The 24332-nt window shown below is 46.0% G+C and overlaps 1 protein-coding gene across 1 annotated transcript in view; it reads right to left on the minus strand.

Moving 5' to 3' along the window:
* Window positions 1–24332, minus strand: part of LOC142303164 (proton-coupled amino acid transporter 1-like) — a 112130-nt gene that overhangs the window by 27010 nt on the left and 60788 nt on the right. The window contains exons 9-10 of the mRNA XM_075344335.1: window positions 12423–12589; window positions 8415–8584 (exon numbers count right to left, since the gene is read on the minus strand). Of these exons, the coding sequence (XP_075200450.1) occupies window positions 8415–8584; window positions 12423–12589 (337 nt within the window). The remainder of the gene's footprint in view (window positions 1–8414; window positions 8585–12422; window positions 12590–24332) is intronic.

Consider the following 24332-nt stretch of genomic DNA (forward strand, 5'->3'; position numbering starts at 1 on the left):
CACAGGGATGTACCAACATGCTAATGGGGAAGACTGGCCGGGGAACTAATGCCCAGGGGTCTTGTCCCTGAAGTCATTAGCATACGATAAAAGATGTTTAGAAATCCTTTTTCTATAGATCTCTTTATCTGTGCTAGTGTATACAGAGACGGTTAGGCAGGGATTAGCAATATGTACCCAGAACTGCTCATGGCTCTGGATGTATATTGCACCTGACAGGTTCCCTTTAAATGAGTTTTCCCCAGGTACAAAGTTCATTTTAATCAATAGATATTGAAATAATAATATTATTATTAATAAATAAATAATAATAATAATAATAATAATAATAATAAATAAAAAAAAGTTCCACAATTGGATGTGATTAAAAAAATGTTCCTGTGCTGAGATAATCTATGTGTCCCTACTATGTACTGTGTAATGGCCGTGTCTGACCGTACAGGAACATGGTCTGATCATACCAGAGCTCGTGGGCAGGGGAGAATGCAAACAAAAGTATGCAAATATTACAGCACGAGACCGCAAATAGTTCTTTCTTTAAGTTAAAACAGGCAAGGAAAGGTTTTACCTCACAAAAAGAATCAGCTATAAATCCTGTGCTGATTAAATCACCCTCCTTTGTCAGATTCATACCTCATTGTTACTACTCTAAGGGCTCATTCAAGCATCTGTGGAATTTAGTCTGATCTTGGACTGCTAAAACATGGACTGACTGCCTGTCTCCCAATCTGAGCACGACAGCCTCATAAAAATATATGAAGCCGTCACAATCGGGCCGGGAATGTTGCGGACAAATCCATGCTCTAGCTTTCACACCGATTGGCAAACGTTGATTTTAATGCTGCGGCTGCATGTGTCAAAATCACATACATCCCCTTAAAAATTGTGAGACCATTGGCCACTAGGTGCAGCTGTCAGAGTGTGAAACCCTAGTCTAAAATGGCCTGTCGTACGGACCACCCTATAACAGCTGCAAGGGGGTGGTTCAGACAATACAAACCCCTTTCAGGCAACCAAATACATTTTCTGATCTTCTTGTTTATGTCAATTTCAAAAGTGAAGTCTGGAAGGAGGTCATTAGGTTTTTCTTATAAAAGGCTCGTCTCCTAAAAAAAGGCTCGTCTCCTAAAAAAAGGCTCGTCTCCTAAAAAAAAGGCTCGTCTCCTAAAAAAAAGGCTCGTCTCCTAAAAAAAAGGCTCGTCTCCTAAAAAAAAGGCTCGTCTCCTAAAAAAAAGGCTCGTCTCCTAAAAAAAAGGCTCGTCTCCTAAAAAAAAGGCTCGTCTCCTAAAAAAAAGGCTCGTCTCCTAAAAAAAAGGCTCGTCTCCTAAAAAAAAGGCTCGTCTCCTAAAAAAAAGGCTCGTCTCCTAAAAAAAAGGCTCGTCTCCTAAAAAAAAGGCTCGTCTCCTAAAAAAAAGGCTCGTCTCCTAAAAAAAAGGCTCGTCTCCTAAAAAAAAGGCTCGTCTCCTAAAAAAAAGGCTCGTCTCCTAAAAAAAAGGCTCGTCTCCTAAAAAAAAGGCTCGTCTCCTAAAAAAAAGGCTCGTCTCCTAAAAAAAAGGCTCGTCTCCTAAAAAAAAGGCTCGTCTCCTAAAAAAAGGCTCGTCTCCTAAAAAAAGGCTCGTCTCCTAAAAAAAGGCTCGTCTCCTAAAAAAAGGCTCGTCTCCTAAAAAAAGGCTCGTCTCCTAAAAAAAGGCTCGTCTCCTAAAAAAAGGCTCGTCTCCTAAAAAAAGGCTCGTCTCCTAAAAAAAGGCTCGTCTCCTAAAAAAAGGCTCGTCTCCTAAAAAAAGGCTCGTCTCCTAAAAAAAGGCTCGTCTCCTAAAAAAAGGCTCGTCTCCTAAAAAAAGGCTCGTCTCCTAAAAAAAGGCTCGTCTCCTAAAAAAAGGCTCGTCTCCTAAAAAAAGGGAATTTTGTTTACTTACCGTAAATTCCTTTTCTTCTAGCTCCAATTGGGAGACCCAGACAATTGGGTGTATAGCTATTGCCTCTGGAGGCCACACAAAGTATTACACTTAAAAGTGTAAGGCCCCTCCCCTTCTGGCTATACACCCCCAGTGGGATCACTGGCTCACCAGTTTTAGTGCCAAAGCAAGAAGGAGGAAAGCCAATAACTGGTTTAAAGACCAATTTAATCCGAGGAAACATCGGAGAACTGAACCATACCACATGAACAACATGTGTACCCGAAAAAACAGAAAAACCCAGAGAAAACAGGGCGGGTGCTGGGTCTCCCAATTGGAGCTAGAAGAAAAGGAATTTACGGTAAGTAAACAAAATTCCCTTCTTCTTTTTCGCTCCTAATTGGGAGACCCAGACAATTGGGACGTCCAAAAGCAGTCCCTGGGTGGGTAAAAGAATACCTCGTGATAGGGCCGCCAAACAGCCCTTTCCTACAGGTGGGCAATTGCCGCCTGAAGGACTTATCTACCTAGGCTGGCGTCTGCCGAAGCGTAGGTATGCACCTGAAAATGCTTGGTAAAAGTATGCAGACCCAATCAGGTAGGTGCCTGACACACCTGCTGAGCCGTAGCCTGGTGCCGTAATGTCCAGGATGCACCCACGGCTCTGATAGAATGGGCCTTCGGCCTTGAGAGAACCAGAAGCCCAGTAGAACTGTAGGTTTCAAGAATTGGTTCCTCGATCCCCCGAGCAAGGGTGGATTTGGAAGCTTGCGACTGTTTACGCCGACCAGCGACAAGGACAAAGAGTGCATCCGGGTGGCGCAGGAGCGCCATGCGGGAAGTAGACCTGAGTGCTCTCACCAGAACCAACAGATGCAAATCTTTCTGAAATTGGTGGACTGGACGAGGACACAAAGAAGGTGAGGTGATATCCTGATTGATATGAAAGTGGGATACCACCTTAGGGAGAAATTCCGGAACCGGACGCAGAACTACCCTGTCCTGGTGAAGGACCCGGAAGGGAGTTTGTATGAGAGCGTTGCTAGCTCGGACACTGTCCTAAGAGACGAGACCGTTACTAGAAGGCCACTTCCCGTGAAAAGCGGGAAGGGAGACATCTTTCAAAGACTCGAAAGGCGGCATCTGGAGAGCAATTAGAACCTTGTTCAGATCTCAGGGCTCTAACGGCCGCTTGTACGGAGTGCTGAGAAGACAAACTCCCCGTAGGAACGTGCGTACCTGAGGAAGTCGTCGTTTCTGAAAAATACAGATAGCGCTGAGACTTGTCCCTAAAGGGAACTGAGCGACAACCCATTTTCCTACCTAGATTGCAGGAAGGAAGGAAACATAGACGATGCAACCGGCCAGGGAGAAACACCCTGCGCCGAGCACCGAGATAAGAATATCTTCCACGTCCTGTTCAAATGGAAGAATGGCCCTTGAGACAGCCAGTCTGATTGGTCTGGTAGTGCCCCCGGTTAGCCTACCGTGAGGCACCACAGAACCGAGTACCACAACATCCTCGGCCAATCTGTAGCGACGAGGATGGCGCGGCCGCAGTCGGTCTTGATCTAGCGCAGTACTCTGGGCAACAATGCCAGAGGTGGCACCTAAGGTAGCTGGAACTGCGACCAATGCTGAACTAAGGCGTTTGCCGCCAGAGCTCGATGATTGTAAAACCGTGCCATGAAGCTGGCACCTTGTTGTTGTGCCGTGACGCCATTAGATCGACGTCCGGCCTCTGTCAGCGGCGCCAGATCTCCTGAAACCCGTCCGGGTGAGGAGACCATCCTCTTTCGGCCACACCTTAGCGACTTAGGAAGTCAGCTTCCTAGTTACCACACTTGGGACGTGAATTGCGGATATGGTGGATGCCGTGTCTTCCACCCACATCAGAACCTGCCGGACTTCCTGGAAGGCTTGCCGGTTGCGCGTTCTACCTTGGTGGTTGATGTATGCCACCGCTGTGGAGCTGTCCGACTGAAGTCGGATATGCTTGCTTTCCAGCCGCTGTTGGAAGGTTTGTAGGGCAAGATACACTGCTCTGTGTTCAAGAACATTGATCTGAAGGGTGGACTCTTGCTGAGTCCACGTACCCTGAGCGCTGTAGTGGAGAGAAACTGCTCCCCACCCTGATAGACTCGCGTCTGTCGTAACTATCGCCCAGGATGGGGATAGGAAGGACCTTCTTTTTTAACCAAGAGGTGGGAAGAAGCCACCACCGTAGAGATTCCTTGGCCGCCTGAGAAAGAACGACGACTCTGTTGAGGGACGTCGACTCCTCGTCCCATTGGCGGAGAATGTCTCATTGTAGTGGACGCAGTAAAACTGCGCGAAAGGAACTGCCTCCATTGCTACCATCTTACGTAGGAAGTGCATGAGGCGTCTCAATGTGTGCGACTGGTTCTTAAAGAAGAGCTTGCAGCCCGTAGTGAATGCTGTTTGTCTAGCGGAAGCTTCACTATCGCTGAGAGAGTAAGAAACTCTATGCCTAGATATGTTATCGATAGGGTCGGGGTCGGATCTGACTTTGAAAAGTTGATGATCCACCCAAAACTTTAGAGAGTCTCCAGCGCAACGTTCGGGCAGTGTTGGCATGTTTCCCAAGAGAGTGCCTTGACAAGTAGATCGTCTAAATACGGGATCACAGAGTGACTCTGAGAGTGCAGGACTGTGACTACTGCTGCCCTGACCTTGGCGAAGACCAGTGGGACTGTCGCTAGCCGGAAGGTAGAGCTACGAACAGAAGGTGTTCGTCTCCTATAACGAAGCGTAGACACGCTAGTGCTCTGGATCAATCGGCACGTGTGGATAAGCATCCTTGATGCCTAATGATGCTAGGAAATATCCTTGGGACCTTGAGGCGGAGTGATTCCATCCGGAACCGCCTGGTGTCCACGAGCTTGCTGAGCATTTTTAGATCCAGAACGGGATGGAACGGCCCGTTGTTATAGGTACCGCAAAGAATTTGGGGTAAAAACCGTGACCTTGTTCCTGAAGAGGAACGGGGGTCATCACTCTTTCTGCCTATAGAGTGCACCCTGTTTGCAGAAGAGCAGCGGCTCGGCCGGGAGGTGGAGAAATTCTGAAGAATCGAGTTGGAGGACGAGAAGTGAGCTCTATCCTGTACCCGTGGGACAGAATGTCTCACACTCAATGGTCATTGACCAATGGCAGCTAAATATCGCCAAGGCGGGAGAGCCTGCTACCGACCGAGGCCGCAAGTCATGAGGAAGCCGCCTTGGAAGCGGGTTTTCAGACTGTCGATTTTTTGGGCGTGACTGAGCCCGCTAAGAACCTGAGCTCCTCTGATCCTTTTGAGTCCACATTGGACGAGGAAAAATGGGACCTGCCCGAGCCTCGAAAAGGCCGAAAACCCCGACTGCCTCTTGCTCTGTTGGGGTTTGTTGTGTCCGGGCTGAGGAAAGGATGAATCCTTACCCCTGGACTGTTTAATGGTTACATTCACCAAACAGTCGGTCAGCAGAAAAAGGCAACTGGTAGGCAACCTTTTTTGGAAGCAGAATCTGCCTTCCATTCACTTAACGAGCAGACCAGGCTCTGCTTAAAAACACGGAGTAGCGTAGACTACCGCCGCACGGTTCGCAGAGTCCAGGACAATCTGAATCGCGTAAGAAGCAAATGCAGACATTTGAGAGGTTAAGGATGCCACCTGCGGCACAGATGTACGTGTAACCGTGTCAATCTGTGTAAGACAAGCTGAAATAGCTTGGAGTGCCCCAAGGGAGAGAATGCCGGAGCCAACAGCAGTTCCATCTCCCACTGCAACTATGGATCTAGCTACAAGCCTGGAGATTGGAGGATGCCGCTTGAGACACTGGGTCCAGTCCCTGACCAAGTCAGGGGACAGGGATAACGTGTATCCTAAGCCGTTTGGAGAAGCGCATATCTGGATAAGCGTGGTGTTCCTGGACTGCCTCTCTGAAGGCAGAGTGGTCCAGAAAAATACGTGAAGCTGACTCCTCCACTGGAGGAGCTGTGAGAAATAACCCACATTCTATAGATGGACGCTATAAGATTATTTACTATGGCGTCACGATCAGGTGTATCCAGATTGAGAGCGGTCTCAGGATCAGAATCCTGAGCCGCTACTTCCGCCTCATTACACAGCGAGTCCTCTGCTAGGACCCTGATGAAACCGAGGCCGCTCATAGTGAGCCCGCTTAGGCTGTCTGGGACTGACGTCCGTGCAGAGCCGTGACTCTGGGATGCGTGTGACATTCCCGGAGCTGTTAGTTGTTCACACTGAGGGGGGCCATGGATCAATGATTCAACAGTGCCCATATTGTGAGAGACATGTCCGGACTGCTAGGCTTCTAGTATCATAGCCATAGTCTCAGAAAAACTGTCAGTAAATACTGCAGACACCGTCCTCATCCCCTGGCCATTAGTGCATACAATGGGAGTCTATGTAACCTGCCGGCCGTATAGCCGTACATGCTGTACCAGCTGTATAGAAAAACATGTGGTTCTGCACCTTTGTTTTACACAGAGAATATGCTGATAACTCCTCCGCATAATCCAGGAGGGTATATACAACGTGCGACCAAACAGTGCAATGTATATAGTACAAGCATATCTATAAGTGCACTTCTGCACTAGTGGGGTTAGCACCACAGGTGCTGCTTAACGCCTGTTGCAGCGATTGTGTGACTGTCAGAATGCCAGGGTCTTCCACACTTGTCTCTGTTCGTACAGAAACTGACACTAATGGCTGCCGGCGTCCTTGTAGAGAAGGAAGCCGTGGGCGTGCCTGAGAAAGTGCGGGAATCCGGATTCACAGTGCACACAGTGAGAGGGGTGGAGTATGCAAAAACATACTCCAGCTCTCAGCTCTGCTCTATGCAGCGTCACGCCCCTACCCTGACTGTCAGGGCTGTGGGCGGTAACGAAGGGAGACTAGGCCCAGAAGCCGGGGACTCGAGTTAACAGCGCGGCCGCCGTAAAAGCGCGGGCCGCGCTGAAGTCCCCGGCGCACCAGAAGTGCCAGCCGCGCCGCAGTCCCAGCTCGGCGCGACCGATTCCTAGAAGTGGCCAACGTCCCGCCCCTCTCCTGACTGGCAGGTCTGGGGGCGGGAACGAACGGAAGCAGGCCGCAAAAGCCGGGGACTCTAGTTATCAGCGCGGCCGCCGTAAAAGCGCGGGCCGCGCTGAAGTCCCCGGCGCACCACAAGTGCCAGCCGCGCCGCAGTCCCAGCGGCCGGCGCGACCGATGCCTAGAAGTGGCCAGCGTCCCGCCCCTCTCCTGACTGGCAGGTCTGGGGGCGGGAACGAACGGAAGCAGGCCGCAAAAGCCGGGGACTCTAGTTATCAGCGCGGCCGCCGTAAAAGCGCAGGCCGCGCTGAAGTCCCCGGCGCACTACAAGTGCCAGCCGCGCCGCAGTCCCAGCGGCCGGCGCGACCAATTCCCATAAGTGAGCCTGCTTCAGCGAAGCTGAATGAGGCCATGGCACCGGCGCCGCAGCGCTGATGTCCCCCGGCGCACTACAACACCCAGCATGCTGCGGTGTGAGCGCCAAATGCACGGGGACACAGAGTACCTTGAGGAAGCAGGGCCATGTCCCTGATGTACTCCGCTCCATCCAGCATCTTCTCCAGGGGCTGTAGATGGAGCACGGTCTCAGTGCCTGGAGACCGGTAAATCCCACTTCACCCAGAGCCCTGTAAAAAGGGATGGGGAAGGAATCAGCATGTGGGCTCCTGCCGCCGTACCCGCAATGGGTACCTCAACCTTACAAACACCTCCGACATACAGTGGGGTGAGAAGGGAGCATGCTGGGGACACTATATGTGTCCTCTTTTCTTCCATCCGACATAGTCAGCAGCTGCTGCTGACTAAAAAGTGGAGCTATGCGTGGATGTGTTGCCTCCTTCGCACAAAGCACAAAACTGGTGAGCCAGTGATCCCACTGGGGGTGTATAGCCAGAAGGGGAGGGGCCTTACACTTTTAAGTGTAATACTTTGTGTGGCCTCCAGAGGCAATAGCTATACACCCAATTGTCTGGGTCTCCCAATTAGGAGCGAAAAAGAAAAAGGCTCGTCTCCTAAAAAAAAGGCTCGTCTCCTAAAAAAAGGCTCGTCTCCTAAAAAAAGGCTCGTCTCCTAAAAAAAGGCTCGTCTCCTAAAAAAAGGCTCGTCTCCTAAAAAAAGGCTCGTCTCCTAAAAAAAGGCTCGTCTCCTAAAAAAAGGCTCGTCTCCTAAAAAAAGGCTCGTCTCCTAAAAAAAGGCTCGTCTCCTAAAAAAAGGCTCGTCTCCTAAAAAAAGGCTCGTCTCCTAAAAAAAGGCTCGTCTCCTAAAAAAAGGCTCGTCTCCTAAAAAAAGGCTCGTCTCCTAAAAAAGGCTCGTCTCCTAAAAGGCTCGTCTCCTAAAAGGCTCGTCTCCTAAAAGGCTCGTCTCCTAAAAGGCTCGTCTCCTAAAAGGCTCGTCTCCTAAAAGGCTCGTCTCCTCCAACCTTTCTCAATCTCTAGATTTTACTTATAAATATATAAGACACTTACATGTGATACAGACGAGAGCTGCCCTCACGGAAAGGTCGACAAACAGCACCCAGCGCTCACCCACTCGAGCTGTGGCCGACGGGACTATAATTTCTGCAGCCACATAAAACTGTAATGCGAATGAGATGAATATTCCAAAGGAGTACAGGAGCTTCACAGTCTGATATAACCTGTAGGAAAAAGGAAAAAAAGTCATTCAGAACTTTCCACCAGTGACGACTTCTTCACATTCTGGGAATCATATTCTTGCTCACTGTGATTAAGTAAAAAGAAAACCTGTCAAGAAAAAAATAAGAAGAAAAATAGTTATAAAAACAGCAGTCAATGCAAGTAAATTAACGTAGAAGGGTTCCCAGACAAGCCTAGAGCATGCGCACATAAGGTCAGGGTACTGCGCAGTAGAAGGAGGCGCAGGGCAGTAGATGGAGGGGCAGTTCCCCAACCTTTTGTGTGCATGCTCTAGGCTCGTCTAGCCACATTAATTTACTTGCATCAAATGCTGTTTTGTTTTTTTTTTAATTTTTTTTTAACACAGGTTTTCTTCTAGTGTAATTTACATACAGCGTGCGCATTATAACTTCCTTTTACACAAAATACTACAACAGACAGTTGAGCTGCAAGCATCATGGGACCTCGTAGTGTGGATTAAGTGAGACCTGGATGTGTTTGGGGTTAATAAATTGGTAAAACAGGGTGTTTAAGTTTTTCTGTGCGTTTGTGTTTATTTCTTTTCAGTTATAGGATTAGTGGTGGGGGAATCTCATAGACCCCTACCCATCATGAATACAGGGCTTAGTGGCAGCTTTGGGCTGTAATTAACCCCTTATTACCCCGATTGCCACCGCACCAGGGCAATCGGGAAGGGCCAAGAAAAGTGCTGGGATTGTCACATTGAATGGATGCGACAAATCCGAGTGACTGCAGGCTGCTATTTTTAGGCTGGGGGTCTCCCAATAATTATGGGTTTCCCCAGTCTGAGAATACCAGCCCCCAGATGTCGGGTTTTATCTTGGCTGGGCATCAAAATTGAGAAGGGGGGGGGGGGGTGGCCTCAAAGCTGTTTTTTTTATTTATTAAAATAATTAGAAAACAAAAGCTGCATGCAGTTCATCTTATTTTGATACACAGCCAAGATAAACACACTGCTGGGGGCTGCAGCCTGTAGCCGTGGCTTTAATATGTGCTGGTATCAATACGGGGGGATCCTACGCCAATATTTATTTATCACCAGTATAATGATTGATTGTTCTCAGTGAGAGAAACAAAATTATAATCTTGTTGTGATACCTTTTAATGGCTAACTAAAATAAAATAAAATGATGTTACAAAGCAAGCTTTCGAGATGTCTCAGGTCCCTTCATCAGTTTATCACCAGTATAGACACAAACAGCATTTGTGATTCCAACCAATCACAGACGCTGTCTCAGAGGGTGGGGGCGAGGTCCAACGGCAGCCAATTAGAGATACCGGTGGGCGGGGAAAGCAGTGAATATGCATTAAAGATGATTATGGGACCCGAAAGAAGCACTGCAGCCGTGGAAACTAAGTCTGTACTGCTTTAACCCTTTTGCTTCTTTTTTTTTGTGGCCAATCACAGCAATGCCAATCACTTGACATTGCTGTGATGGGCAGGGAAAGGATAGTTTTTGCCATCCGAACATTTACCAATCCTTGGCAATATCGCCGAATTTTGCGTTAAATGATTGGATGTCCGATCCTGATCCAATCCGGACAAAGTTCGTACGATTTTACCATTTTCCGAACTATGCCGATCGGGATCACTCATTTCTACCCATGAAACGCTATTCTCAATACTGGTTGGAAGTATAGGACACAGTGCGAGGAACGTCAAGGTAAGTGCTGAAAACGTGGCCGAGCGTGACAGACTACTAAATCTTGAAAAATGCAGCGACATTGCCACATGAAGTATATTTTGAAAATTCTTTCAACATTTTTTTTTAGTGTTGATATGATATTTTATTGAAAGAAACCTGGTCCCAGAAACCACCTTTAACACAAAAGGCCTAAAAACAGCAATCATTTGAAATATACATATACATTTCCAATACAGTCCTGGGTCTCTAAGATAACAAGACTGTGAACGGACTCTGTAGTCTGGTTCTGTCACCGCTCTTCCTTCCATACTTTACCCTTAGGCCTCATTCACATATCTGTGCTCCATGGACCAGATGAGAAGTGGGCAGCCCTCTAGGCTGTCAAGGTCAGGTCAGAAGACATGTAACCGTCTGTACTTGGACTGTGACACAAGTATGTGTGAATGCGGCCTTAAAGGGAATTTGTCAGCAGGTTTTTGCTATGTAAGCTGAAGCCAGTATGCTGCAAGGGTTAAAATATAGAATTGACGGATGCCTGTCTTGTCAAGGTCCAATCTGTTTATTGCCATGTTTGTTTAAGCAGCAAGAGCCTTATAATTGCTCTGACTACAACACCCCCTACTCTGACACCTCACTATCTGTGTACAATCCCTATAGAGGGCCTGGTGTGGGCGGAGCAGCGTTCTGGGCACAGCTACATGACTAAATCTACAAATTCTGATTGTGTCAGAACGGCTGCACCCAGTAATTAAGTGATACATCATTGGATTCAGGGCCTCTTTGCCTACATCATGTTACTCTCACATGAGGTAACAAAAACCTGCTGACAGATTCCCTTTAAAGGGAACCTGTCAGGTCCAATATGCACCCAGACCCACGAGCTGAGTTCTGGGTGCATATTGCTAATCCCTGCCTAACTGTCCCTGTATCTAGTAGCATAGATAAAGAGAGCTTTAGAAAAAGTATTTCTAAAGATCTTTTATGATATGCTAATGTGCGCAGGGACTAGTCCCCTGGGCGTTGCTTCCCTTGGCTAGTCGGCCCCATTAGCATGTTAATAAACCCTTGTGGGTGTGCCAACATGCTAATGAACGCGCAGCGTCAGAGGATGATCTTCACTCACCTCTCTGCTGCCATCACTGGATTTCGGCTCAGTGCGCATGACCCTGGAAGTTCAGTCATGTGCACTACTTCAGTTTGAAGCCAGGACACGTACACCCTGCTTCATAGTGCGCATGACCCAAACTTCAGCGTTTGGCGGTGGAGAGGCGAGTGAGATCATCCTGTGAGGCTGCACATTCATTAGCATGTTAGCACACCCACACATGTACTAACATGCTAATGGGGCTGACTAGCCAAGGGAAGCAACACCCAGGGGACTAGTCCCCTTGCGGAGTAGCATACGGTAAAAGATCTTTAGATATACTTTTTCTAAAGGTCCCTTTATCTATGCTACTAGATATAAGAATGGTTAGGCAGGGATTAGCAATATGCACCCAGAACTGCTCGTGGGCCGTGGTGCATATTGGACCTGACAGGTTCCCTTTAAGTACAAGGCACATGAAGGACAATTCACTTACATTACGCAGGGTTTTGTTGTAATATGTTACCAATGAGGTCTTCATAGGCGCTGTAGACCCAAACAGTGGACATTTATCTAACACTTTTTTGCAAAGTGGATCTACCCTTGATATAGCATTTCCCAAACATAGTGGGGCATCGTATCATTTCTAAGACATTGGACTAAGCTGTAGTTTATAACACAGGAACCAAACTGCACGTGCAAATATTGGAATGTATAGGAAATAACGAATCTTAAGGAGTTTTCCACTTTAGACAAGGCCTATTAGAAGGGTTTCTTGACAATAAGGTTCTCCCAGCAGTCAGCTGTAACATGATAGTAAATGTTCAATTTCCCTGCAGCGCCACCACAGGGTGAAATGAAGAACTGCCATGTGTCCATTTGAATTAATGGTTGTCCGTGTAGTATAGGACAGGTTGGGTCCTCCAGAGGGAGAGACGCTCTTTTGTCAAGGAACCAAAGATGAGGAACAGGAATTTGCCCCTCTATCAATTCATGATCACCTAACAGGGTTTTCTAAATCGGAGAACCCCTAGATACAGTTCTCTAAATGACAAACTCTAGACAGAGGCAAAAGGCAAGAACACTTACCAACAATTGGGCAAATTCAATGTTATGCTAGCCTGGATATCGGCGCCAAATCGCAAATAGCCAAGCGTCCCCATGCTGATGTAGAGAAGTGTGACAAATCCCATGCCGACATACAGCACCACCGGGAACTGATGGGGGATTTTCATCTTGTTTTCTAATGGCAAGACCTAGAGAAAGAAAAAAGGAGAAATGTAAAGCCGGAAGGTGACTCCATGGTTAACCCTACCGCAGAATGGGGGGTCCTGAGCTGGAACCCAACGAAGGACAACATCTGAAAGAAGATTGCATGGTTTCCATATGGAACTTAAGGATCGGGGAACATGTCCTTTAGGATAGTGAGATCCGACACCCTGCTACCCCACCGATCAGCTGATAACAGGTCCAACAGCTGCTTTAAGTACCCAGTACCAGTGTAGTGGGCATTCTCTGGTACAGCAGCTCAGGTCCTATTGACTTTCTATTAAAGGACTTCTCCAGCATTTTGGGTTTTTTCAAACTTTAAATCTAAGTCACCTGTATTATACTTAATCTCCAGTGGTTTCATCGTTTTTTTGGAGCCGGTCCGGTCCCACGTCACCATCTTGTGCTCATAACTTTTGACTGTCCGGAAGCCAGAAGTTGTCATGATCTCCCAATACAAGTCTATGAGAGCCAGAACGAAGCCCTCATAGACTTGTATTGAGTTTTGATCTCTGGTGTGTACCATGAAAGCCTGGAACTGCCGGCAGGTTATAGGTGGTCAGAAACCAACCAGAACAGCGTTAGAAACAGATGAAGATGGCACCAGGTGAGTATAAGACGAGACACAGACGACTTGGATTTCAAAGCACCACTCCAGAGCGGAAAACACAAAACAAAACGCTGGAGTGGCGTTTTAAATTGGCCTTATATTGTGTGTATCTAGGATCTGAAAATTAGATATGGAGCCCCATTTGGGACAAGGACAGAAGTATAATGGTGCGGAAAGCTCAGAACCATTTTTGCACGGTTCAGAGATTTCTATTAATAAATGATATTAAAGGGTAACTACACTAAGTTTTGATATGTTGTGGCCCCTGCTTAGTAATATTGAATGGCGATGGAGCAGTTCGTTATTATTGGGCATTACCAGAATATGAAGTATATGGTTCCGCATTGGGCTCTGCTCATGCTCAAGGAAACACCAAGTGCTTCTGCCACTACAGGTCAGCAATTGGTGGGGCCTTAAGACCCCTCCTTATAGAAATAAGTGATGACCTGAGGCTACAGGTGACATTTTTATTGGATTTTCCCTTAAATATCTTCCTTTGCAAAGCTCCTTCTCTTATCAATGAAGTTCTGCAGTTGCCATGACTCGAAGAACATCTGGTTCTTTAAGCTGCTGCTGACCTCACTTGCGTCAAAGGATGGAGGAGCTATGCAATGACTTAAAGGGAACCTGTCACCACTTTTTTGGCCTCTAAGCTGCGGCCACCACCACTGGGCTCTTATATACAGCATTCTAACACAGCATTCTTATATACAGCTTGTTAGAATGCTGTATGCAAGAGCCCGGTGGTGGTGGCCGAAGCTTATACGCCAAAAAAGTCGTGACAGGTTCCCTTTAAGAACATAAGAGGTTACTGAAGAATACAGAGTGCACAGCTTCTTCCTTCCATGGCCAGTCTTACCAGGACTAATAGATTATATAAGATCTTTCATATGTGACTATACGGGAAAAGTCTAAAAGGGGCCGTCAGCGCTCTGCCCCAGGATCGGTGACCTAGCAATTTTAGGATTATAGTAATTAACGTACAATTAGCATTGCTGTAGAGATGACTAAATGGCTGCATATGTTGAGGCTTGCAATGCCTGAGACGATGACCCATCTAGAAGACTTGTAGGTCGCCCTCATTGTGGTACATTCTCTTCTCTTCATCTAAGCATTAACCTATCTCACCCAGAATTATTAGTCCTGTCCAAAGATCAACAGTTCTAATATTACCGTGTGAAACTAAATAGATGAGGGTCAGGGGTCTACTGACTGCTCTGGAGACCAGATCCTTCATGGCTGAATGTAGGATGGTATCTCGAGAGGTGAAGATCAGGATATGGACATCTCACCAGTGCAATATCCATGAGGTGCAGAACAGGGGAAAGCTCCACGATAGAACACAGCACTTACATAATTTGTTGGGGGACAGTCGGGGGTCCCCCCTCACACAGACTGTCAGCAGACTGTAGTCCACTGTGTATGGGGATCTTTATCCCCATTATCCCCGGGCGATTTTCCATTTTTTTGTTTTTTCCTCTCCTTGTTCCAAGAGCCATAACATTTATATTTTTCCATCTATATATCCATACTGGTTTTTTTTTTTATGGGACAAGTTCTACTTTTCAATGTCACCAATCATTCTGCCCCATATTGTAAAAAGTGGTAAAAAGAAAAAAATCCAAAATTGCGTCTTGAGTTGACGTTTTTAAATACCATTTTTGGATAGACGCAATGTTTTGATCACTTGTTATTACATGTTATTGCAATGTTGCTGCGACCAAAAAAAAAAAAACAAAACGGAATTCTGGTGTTTTGATTTTTTTTTTTCTTGTGACACCGATCAGATTAATTGATTTTATTTTTTGATAGATCGGGCACTTCTTAACGCGGCGATACCAAATATCTGTTTTGTTTTTTGGGTGTTTTTATTAAAATCTAAAAACTATATATATATATATTTTTATATTGATTGATGTATTGCACAAACAGTAAGCAATGTGTTTTCAAGATGTATGCTGCATACATTCATGTTTCAATCAAAGTCAATAAAATTGGTTTAAAAAAAATAAAAAAAAAGTATTTTTATATTAAATATATATTTTTTTTATTTAAATATAATAAAATAATATTTAAAAATTTGACATTTTTTTATTAATTTTATTAGTCCCCTTAAAGCACACGAATCACCAGGATTTTCCTATATAACCTAAAGCCAGTGCTATACTGGCGCTATCATGCTGATTCTATACATACCTTTAGCTGTCAGGTCGGATGTTTAGGTTTTGAAACACAAGCAAGTAAAGTTTGTAAAATGAGCAGTTCTTTGAGGGAGTGACAGCAACTGCTAATAGCTTTGGTGGGTTTTGATAGTGATTCCCACCCCCCTATCTATTATTTATGCTAAATCTATTATAGAAGTGTTTTACTAATGGACTAATGATTGTGGCTAAATTATGGTGGCTAAAAGGCCCTGTGCTGATGTCATACCCATGTGACCAGAAGGGGCGGGGCCTCAGCCAACATAGCTGATACCAGGAAGCAACATTATTTTTCTGTTGGCTGAGGCTCCGCCCCTTCTAGGTACATGGATATGACATCAGCACAGGCCCTTTTAGCCACTAGGATTTATAGCCACAAGCTTCTAGAATGGAATTAACATAAATAATAGATAGTGGAAGGACAGACAGGCAGGGGAGTGGGAATCACTATGAATACCCACCCCAGCTATTATGTGCTCCGCAGCTGCTGCCAATCAAAAAAACTGTTCATTTTACAAGCTTAACTTGCTTGTGTTTCAAAACCTATAAAATCCTAGCTGACTACTACAGGTATGTATAGAATCAGCCTAATAGCGCATGTATAGCACTGGTTTTAGGTTATATAGGAAAATATTGGTGATTGGTACGCTTTAAGGGACTTTAAGCCTGTACCATCCGATTGCTTCTGCGGTTCAGAGCAAGGTATCAGGATCAGCACCGCTCTGTACAGCAGAAATGCTGTTCTCCTGTGAATGCTGGCACTTTGCTGGCATTCACAGGTAGCATGTCACGACAGGGGTTATTCAATCCTGCTGCGCCTGTTAGCAGCATGTCTGCTGATTAGATCATGTGCGGGGAATAACGCAGGCTCACCACATGAGCCCGCCCAGAAATGTCTGAATGACTTAAAGGGAACCTGTCATGTCTCCAAACACTATTAACCTGAGGATATAGGGTTTATCTGCAGGTTAATAGCGCTCTAAAGCAGCCCGGTTGACGCACTGAAAGTCCAACTACTGTGAGGAACCTAACTTTATTCCTTTCTGCAGGCGGCAATTATAAGCATTTCATTCTTTTTATAAGCTTAGTGACAAATATATCAAGTTTAAGCAAAGACTCGATATTCAGAATGTTAATCCTTATGTATCCAGACTTCTGCCCCTTGCCCTGACAGCTCGATATCAGCTTCTGCGACAAATCCTGACTGATCATAATGCTTTCTTGTCTAATCAGAGCTTGGAGTTTATCACAATTTCTGTCTTTGCCTTTGTCTTCCCTCCTTGAACACGAGATCACAATAGGCTTGAGATCTGGAGAGTTTCCTGGACCAAAAAAGTTAATGTTTTGCTCACTGAGCCACTTGTTTATCACTTTTGCCTTGTGACCTGGTCTCCATCATGCTGGAAAAAAAACATTGTTCTTCACCAAATTGCTACGGGATCGTTGGGAGACGTTGCTCTTGGAGGACGTTTAGATCCCATTCTATATTCATGGCTGTGTTCTTAGACAAAATTGTGAGTGATCCCCCTCCCCCCCCCCTCCCGCCCCATGGATGAGAAGCCCCCACACATGGATGGTCTCAGGATGCTTTACTATGGACAGGCACAGGACTCATGGCAGCACTCAACTTTTCTTCTCCTGACAATCATTCTTCCAGATATCCCAAACAGTCTGAAGGTGGATTCATTAGAGAAAATAACTCTCTCATTCCTCTGCAGTCCAATTCCTGTAGAATGTCAGTCTGTCCTTGATGTTTTCGGAAAGTGGCTTATTTGCTGCTCTTTTTGACTAGGTCAGCCTCCAAAAGTCTTCCCCCCTCACTATGCATGCAGATGCACTGACACCTGCCTGCAGCCATCCCGGAGCCAGCTCTGCACACCTGCCTGCAGCCATCCCGGAGCCAGCTCTGCACACCTGCCTGCTGCCATCCCGGAGCCAGCTCTGCACACCTGCCTGCTGCCATCCCGGAGCCAGCTCTGCACACCTGCCTGCTGCCATCCCGGAGCCAGCTCTGCACACCTGCCTGCTGCCATCCCGGAGCCAGCTCTGCACTAGTGTTGGTGTTGAACCATATAGGAGATCATCTTGGCCCTTGCTGGACTGTAAAGCAAGTCAATGTCTGCCAGGCTCTAAATTCAGGGGAAATTGTTTTTTTTTCTTCTATTAAGTTAATTTTTAAAGCAAAGAATAAGGACTTTGCAATTGTGTTTGCCATTCATCTAATCACTCTTCATAACTCTATAAAGTTAATGGAAATTGCCACTATAAAAACTGAAATCAGCAAATTTGACAAATTTTTGTTCACATGGATGTCAAGTTTTGGCTATGACTATAAATTTCAGCTACAAGGTCCAACAACATTTGCAGTAAATTATAGTAGATCTGTCAAAAGCTTGTCATTTCGGCCCATCCTTTTCTACTAAGCCCTGTTAGCTTTGCAAAAAAGTACAAAATTTGGGAGCAAAAAAAATTGCCTGCGACAAAATGTGCACCAGATGATTAATTCTCCTCCATTGTCTCCTTATACACACTCCACATCTGGCTCTTCCTACAAAAAAGTTGCTTTACCTGGTATCACTCAGGGTCACGGGGGAACAATCCGCTTCCTATTAATGTGCAGCATTTCCCACGTCCTTGGCCTGATGGGACCCAACACCTGGTCGGGCTGCCCATTGTCTACAGGTATAATACACATGCACTTTAGCTATCACTTTCCATCAACGCCTTTTTGTTGTGTGGCCAGTTAGGGAATATATTTCGGTCATGGTGTTGGGTGTGTGGTGCCGAGAACGAGATCATTTTACCTGTAATATCGGGTTTAGCCAACAACGATATCCAGGCAATTAAGGGTTAATGTTTCTCAACGATAATTACCGGCAGCGCACTTGAAAGAGACAAAGACGGCCTTGGCCTGTGATATGTGTATTACAGGAATTGCCGTATGTCCGCAGGTGCATTCATGTAGTAATAGTGCTGCTCATGCTGTGCCATACAGAGCTGTGGCACTTAAAGGGTTATTTCCATCTTGAAAAAAATAGGTTACTTTCTGATAGTTCTTGTAAATACAAGCAATATTGCAATTTACTGCTCGTTAATATTTTCAGCCGTTCTTGAGTAATCAACAATTTTGTTTATAGCTGGTTGCCTTGGAGACCGACCACTGCTGCTAAATAGGAGAATGTAAGCAGTGGTTACAAGCTCTTTTCTATGAGCCTGTAATTGCTGTTTTGAAGCAGTCTTGTATCACAGGAGACACAGGTAGCTCCTAATCCTGGCCTGGCTTGGGAGCAGTGCTTACAATTTAGAGAGCAGTGGTGGTCGGTCTCCATGGCAACGAGCTGTAAACAAAGAAAAAAAAAAGTTAATATCTCAAAAACAGCTACAAATTTTAATAAGGTGTCAACTGCAAAAGAAAAAATATTCAGCAACCGCAATGATTCAAATTGAAATGATTCAATAAAATCATGTTGGACTGGTGAGCTTTTCATTGCCTTTTTTACTAGCCAACAATATCCATGGGAATAAACCTTTAAAACTTAAGAAATTTGTTAGATCGTTCTTGCCCAAGGATAGAAAATAGCGCAAAAACTGGTGCACATCTACTTCTGCCTAATGCAGTGTACATATTGTTTTCTGCATCTAAAAGGGAATCTGTGAGCAGGTTCTTGATATGGGATCTGAGAGCAGCATGGTGTAGATGCAGAAACCTCGATTCCAGCGATGTATCACTTACTGTACTGCTTGGTGCAGTTTTCATAGAATCCCTGTTTTAACTGCGGTAAATGCAGCAGTGGTCAGAATGCCGAGCTGTATAACCCCACCCACACTCCTAATTGGCAGCTTCCTGTTCATTGGTTGTGGGGGAGGGGTTACACAGATTAGCCAGACTGCCTGGCATGTGACAACTAGTCCTGAAGTGATAATCTTCTGCGGATAAAACATGGATTGTATTGAAACTATAGTACACTGCATAATCAGTGACAAATCTTTGGAATCAAGTTCTACACCAGTACGTTATGCTTCTGTTATATTAAATAGCATGTGATTAATATATTTATATCTTACTCCATGAATCAATTATCTATAAAGAAATAGATCAATAGAGATCAGTGTGTGTGTGTGTGTGTGTGTGTGTGTGTGTGTGTGTGTATATATATATAATTACTATATTATATACAGTATAGAATATTCTAGCAATGAATCAAAATAGTTGAAGGATGCATAGATAAATAGGAAGGATGCATATGTGGCGCCCCTGACCTGGTCAGGCACCACTGAGTACTGCACTCAGGCTGAGTGAATACAAACAGGTAATCACAAAGGATGACTAGGGTGTGAACAACACACAAACACATAGTACCAAGGAACACACACACACAGCCTAGAGGAGACCCCTGGGCAGACCCAGGTGGGGGCAGAGCTCCCGTGTCTCAGCTAGTGGTGGGTAGTGGGACTGGAAGCTACAGAGTGTGCAGTGGCAGTCAGAGGAGGAGGAGTGGAGCAGCAGAGTCTGCTAGTGGAGTGCAGAGAAGCTAGGCAGACCCTGCACCTGTAGTGGCTGCTGGCGGGGGAGAACATCTACCCAGTGAGGCCGCCTGAAAACCACCTAGTGAAGAGGTGGCGGAGTAAGGGGATCACCGGTAGGCCAGGCCCGCACGGGGAAATAGGTCCCCAGAGCAGGTACCCATCTATTCGGCCTGCTAAACCTGCTGGTGAGGGTGCTGGATGTACCTCACCGAACCACACAGAGTCCGCAGCATCAACAGCAACGAGGGGGCCCATAAGTAACAGAGGGCAAGAAGCCAGCATTACTTGGTCCACGCTGTCAGCAAACGGGCCAGAAAGGGGAGAAAGGCAATTGCAACTTCCCTGGGTGATCCCGGAGCACTCCCAAGTCGGGGTCACCTCAAAACAAGAAGGGCTAGGAAGGCGACTCAGCAGTCACCCCTACGTCAGCCTGAAGATACCTGGTTCCCACCTGGTGCATCACAGTATCGGCCGGGTTGTCTCACTGTGCCAGCAGAAAAGCGAGTAAAAACCCTGAAAGACATTGCCGCCTGTGTGGGAGTTCTTCTGCGACCTGCGGCCAGCCTCACTCTCGGGAGGCCATAACACCAGACTGCATTCACTATCAGCCCCAGGTGCTCCCCAAACTACAGTGGCAGTCACCCATTGACCGCAAAACCGAGAGTGGCGTCACGATTCCCATAGAAGTTAACCTGACTGACCTGTTGCCAGAAGGTTCCCAGCACATGAAGTCCCTGAAGACCCTGAGGCGGCCTGAAGGTAACGGCGGGGCTTCACACGTAGATAGATAGGAAGGATGCATAGATAGATAGATAGATAGATAGGAAGGATGCATAGATAGATAGGAAGAATGGATAGATAGATAGATAGATAGATAGATAGATAGATAGATAGATAGGACGATGCGTAGATAGATAGAGGATAGATTTGTGTGTATATTAGAAAATAGATGTCCTAATAGGATTAGGTTCTTTATTGCCGTTTGTGAAGAGGCAGACAACCTTCCCAGAAATGGAGCTACGCAGGTGAAATGCTCAGGAGGATTCAGTGGCCAGAGGCTGCAACCCCCTTCAGCGGCCTGACCCTGACACGAGAGCACGGAGGGAGTAATCTGTAATTACCGACTCAGGACGAGGGCGGCTTAGATGTTGTGTGTTACCTCTCGCTCGGGCCAACAGGGGTAACTCAATCCTCCTTGTGCTGTAATCCCAGCCGACCCACAGGCTTTACTGTGAAGAGCCGAGACAAGAACGGGCGCAGAACACATGAGAAGTGTCAGTCAGGAGAGCGTGAATCTCAGGAATTCCAACCTATAGTCTTATACCTGTGGATGGATGGAATGACAAAATGGAATTGGTCTTATATTATCAATAGTGATGGTTGAATAGTTACTATTTGTGTTCGGATAATGCTTACCGAATACTAAAGTACTATTCCAGAATTCGTCACATCAAGAAAAATGTTCGGATTCCCATTGACATCCATTGGGTTCGTTATACTTGAGGAATACCAGAATAGTACTTTGGGATTTGTTATGAATAATCCAAACACGAATAGTTATGGCTCGATCCGATGACCTCTGGTTGTGTGGTCGGTTTCCCTCTCTGTTGGGCCACAGCCTCTTATCTTGGTCCAAATGCTGCTGGTTCTCTTGTCTTTCCTTTCCCCTTTCTATTTTATTTGTACTTTGATGTGGTCACTTTCTCGTTTGTCTGACCCGTCACATCTTGGTAGGGGCTATTATTTATACTCACAAGCCTCGTTGATGGATATATTCTAAGGTTGATGGATGTTTGGAGTCCCAGCTCCTCAGTTTAGGATTGTTTGTGATTTTCCCTTTCCAGCATTATCCCATTCTGTTTAATCTAGGATTTGGATGGGTTCCACTTAGTCTTTTTGGGTTTCTTTCTGATCTGTGTCATCACATTTTTAGCCCAGGGTCTCACCTCCTACCTGTGTGCATTTCTTTTATGTTTATTGAGGTTTTATGTTCCCCCTTGTTTATAGATTAGGGCACACTTAAGGTCACTCGAGGTCAGCCGACGTTGAGTAGGGGCATCATTGAGTCATTTTAGGGTGCCAACTTCCGTGGTCAGGCAGGGACAAAACGGGGTAGGATTAGGGTACTCCTAGTCTGTATAGGGACTGGTGGTTAACATCTCCCCTGCTCAGTCATTCCACATGTAGGACCCTCATCATGGTAGTCACAGGGGTGGTCAAATATAGTGTAAGAACAAAAGGAAATTGCAAAAAATAAGCACCTATTAACCATATTCAATTAATTATTTTATAAGCCACTGAAACGGTCATGTCGGAGCTCACCGTGCCCGCATGATAAATATTAACAGGTAATGTTATAGATTCGGGTCCCGCCAGTCAAGTCATGCAGTTAAAGGGGTTGTCCAGTTTAAAAAAGTTATTACCTATCCAAAAATAACATTGATTGATGGAGAGCTAGGAACTGCACTAATTGGCAGTACAGGGTACAGCACTTTTATCCCAGATACAATGGACTGTGCAGTCCGCAAGCTCCACCACCGCTCCATTCAATCACTCTGGGCCTGTAGAGCGCAACGCTCGTCAATTTCCGGCAGCCTCACAGAAAGAATGCCACGGCGGTTGAACATTCTACCTTCCACTCCCTTCTGTAACTGGTATATAAGTTTCCCTTCTGCCAATTAGTGTTCGGGCCCCATCACTCTCCTATCCTGCAGATGGGGGATAACTAGCTTCCCTGGACAAACCCTTTAATGTGTTGGACACAGAAAAAATGGACAAGATTAAAAGATCTGAAAGACTTAGGTATATATATAGTTACATAGGTTGGAAAAAGACCTAGGTCCATCTAGTTCACCCTTCCTTCACCAATTATACATTTTGTCATTTATAACCAACAATGTTGTGTGTACTGAGGAAATCATCCAGCCCTGATATAAAAGCTGTTATAGTATCTGCCATTACTACCTCTTGTGGTCGGCATTCCACAGTCTGACTGCTCTAAGTGTAAAGAACCCTTTCCTATTTAGCTGTCGGAATCGCTTTTCTTCCACTCGCAGTGAGTGCCCCCTGGTCCTTAGTATTGTCTTTGGAAGGAATAAGTCATGTGCCAGTCCTTTATATTGACCGCACATGTATTTATACATATAAATGAGATCTCCTCTGAGACGTCCTTTCCAACCTCTCATCATATGGGCGACCTCCATTTCTTGTAATAATCTAGCTGCTGCCTTTGAACTTCACTAATTTCTGAATATCCTATTCAACATGTGGCTAGCTTGAGATGGAGACACAATCGGTCAGCCTTCGGGGGTGATCCTGGTATACAGCACCCATCTTGCTCATCAATCACTTGCCTTAGCGGAGTTGTGTGCACGTTCAGAACATTATTGACGGGGTCTGTGAACGCAACGTTCAGGTGACTGATTGACATCAGCACTAAAGCATTGGGAGTTGGAAGACATTATTTCGTCATCTTATATTTCCTACCTTATGGCCAATTTTGTATAATCCCCCCAAAAAATCATTTTAACATTTTTTGATTTGAGAAAAAAAAGGCTCTTTTTCTTGGGTGAGAAGGAGGACACCTTACTTTGGGGCAAGAAATCCATGACATGACACCACTGTCAAGGCCTAATTGGCTTAATCTGGGGTACTTTGGTTAGGCCACCCATTTGCCAAGGGAACCCAATGACACGCCATGAGTACAGTACATCATGAGGTTCCAATGAGCAGAAAAATGGAGCCCCATGTGCTTAAAGCGTTAAAGGGAACCTGTCAGATGCAATATGCACCACCACGAGCAGTTCTGGGTGTATATTACTAATCCCCGCCTAACCGTCCCTGTATACACTAGCATAGATAAAGATAACTTTAGAAAAAGTATTTCTAAAGATAATTTATCATATGCAAATGATCAAGGGCACTAGTTCCCTGGGTGTTCGATCCCCAGCCAGCCATCCTTCATTAGCATGTTCGTACGTCCCTGTGGGCCCCTGTGGGCGGGCTACCATGCTAGTGAATATGCAGCATCACAGGATTATTATTATTATTTATTTATAGAGCACCATTAATTCCATGGTGCTGTACATGAGAAGGGGGTTACATACAGAGTACATCTACAAGTTACAGTAGACAGACTAGTACAGAGGGAAGAGGGCCCTACCCTTGCAGGCTTACAATCTATAGGATTATGGGGGGGGAGACAGTAGGTGGGGTGTAGATTGGGGGGCAGCTCCGCACGGTGGTCGGGGGCGGCAGCTCCGCACGGTGGTCGGGGGCGGCAGCTCCGCACGGTGGTCGGGGGCGGCAGCTCCGCACGGTGGTCGGGGGCGGCAGCTCCGCACGGTGGTCGGGGGCGGCAGCTCCGCACGGTGGTCGGGGGCGGCAGCTCCG

This window comes from Anomaloglossus baeobatrachus, chromosome 4 (genome assembly GCF_048569485.1).
Source record: "Anomaloglossus baeobatrachus isolate aAnoBae1 chromosome 4, aAnoBae1.hap1, whole genome shotgun sequence".
Lineage (NCBI taxonomy): Eukaryota > Metazoa > Chordata > Amphibia > Anura > Aromobatidae > Anomaloglossus > Anomaloglossus baeobatrachus.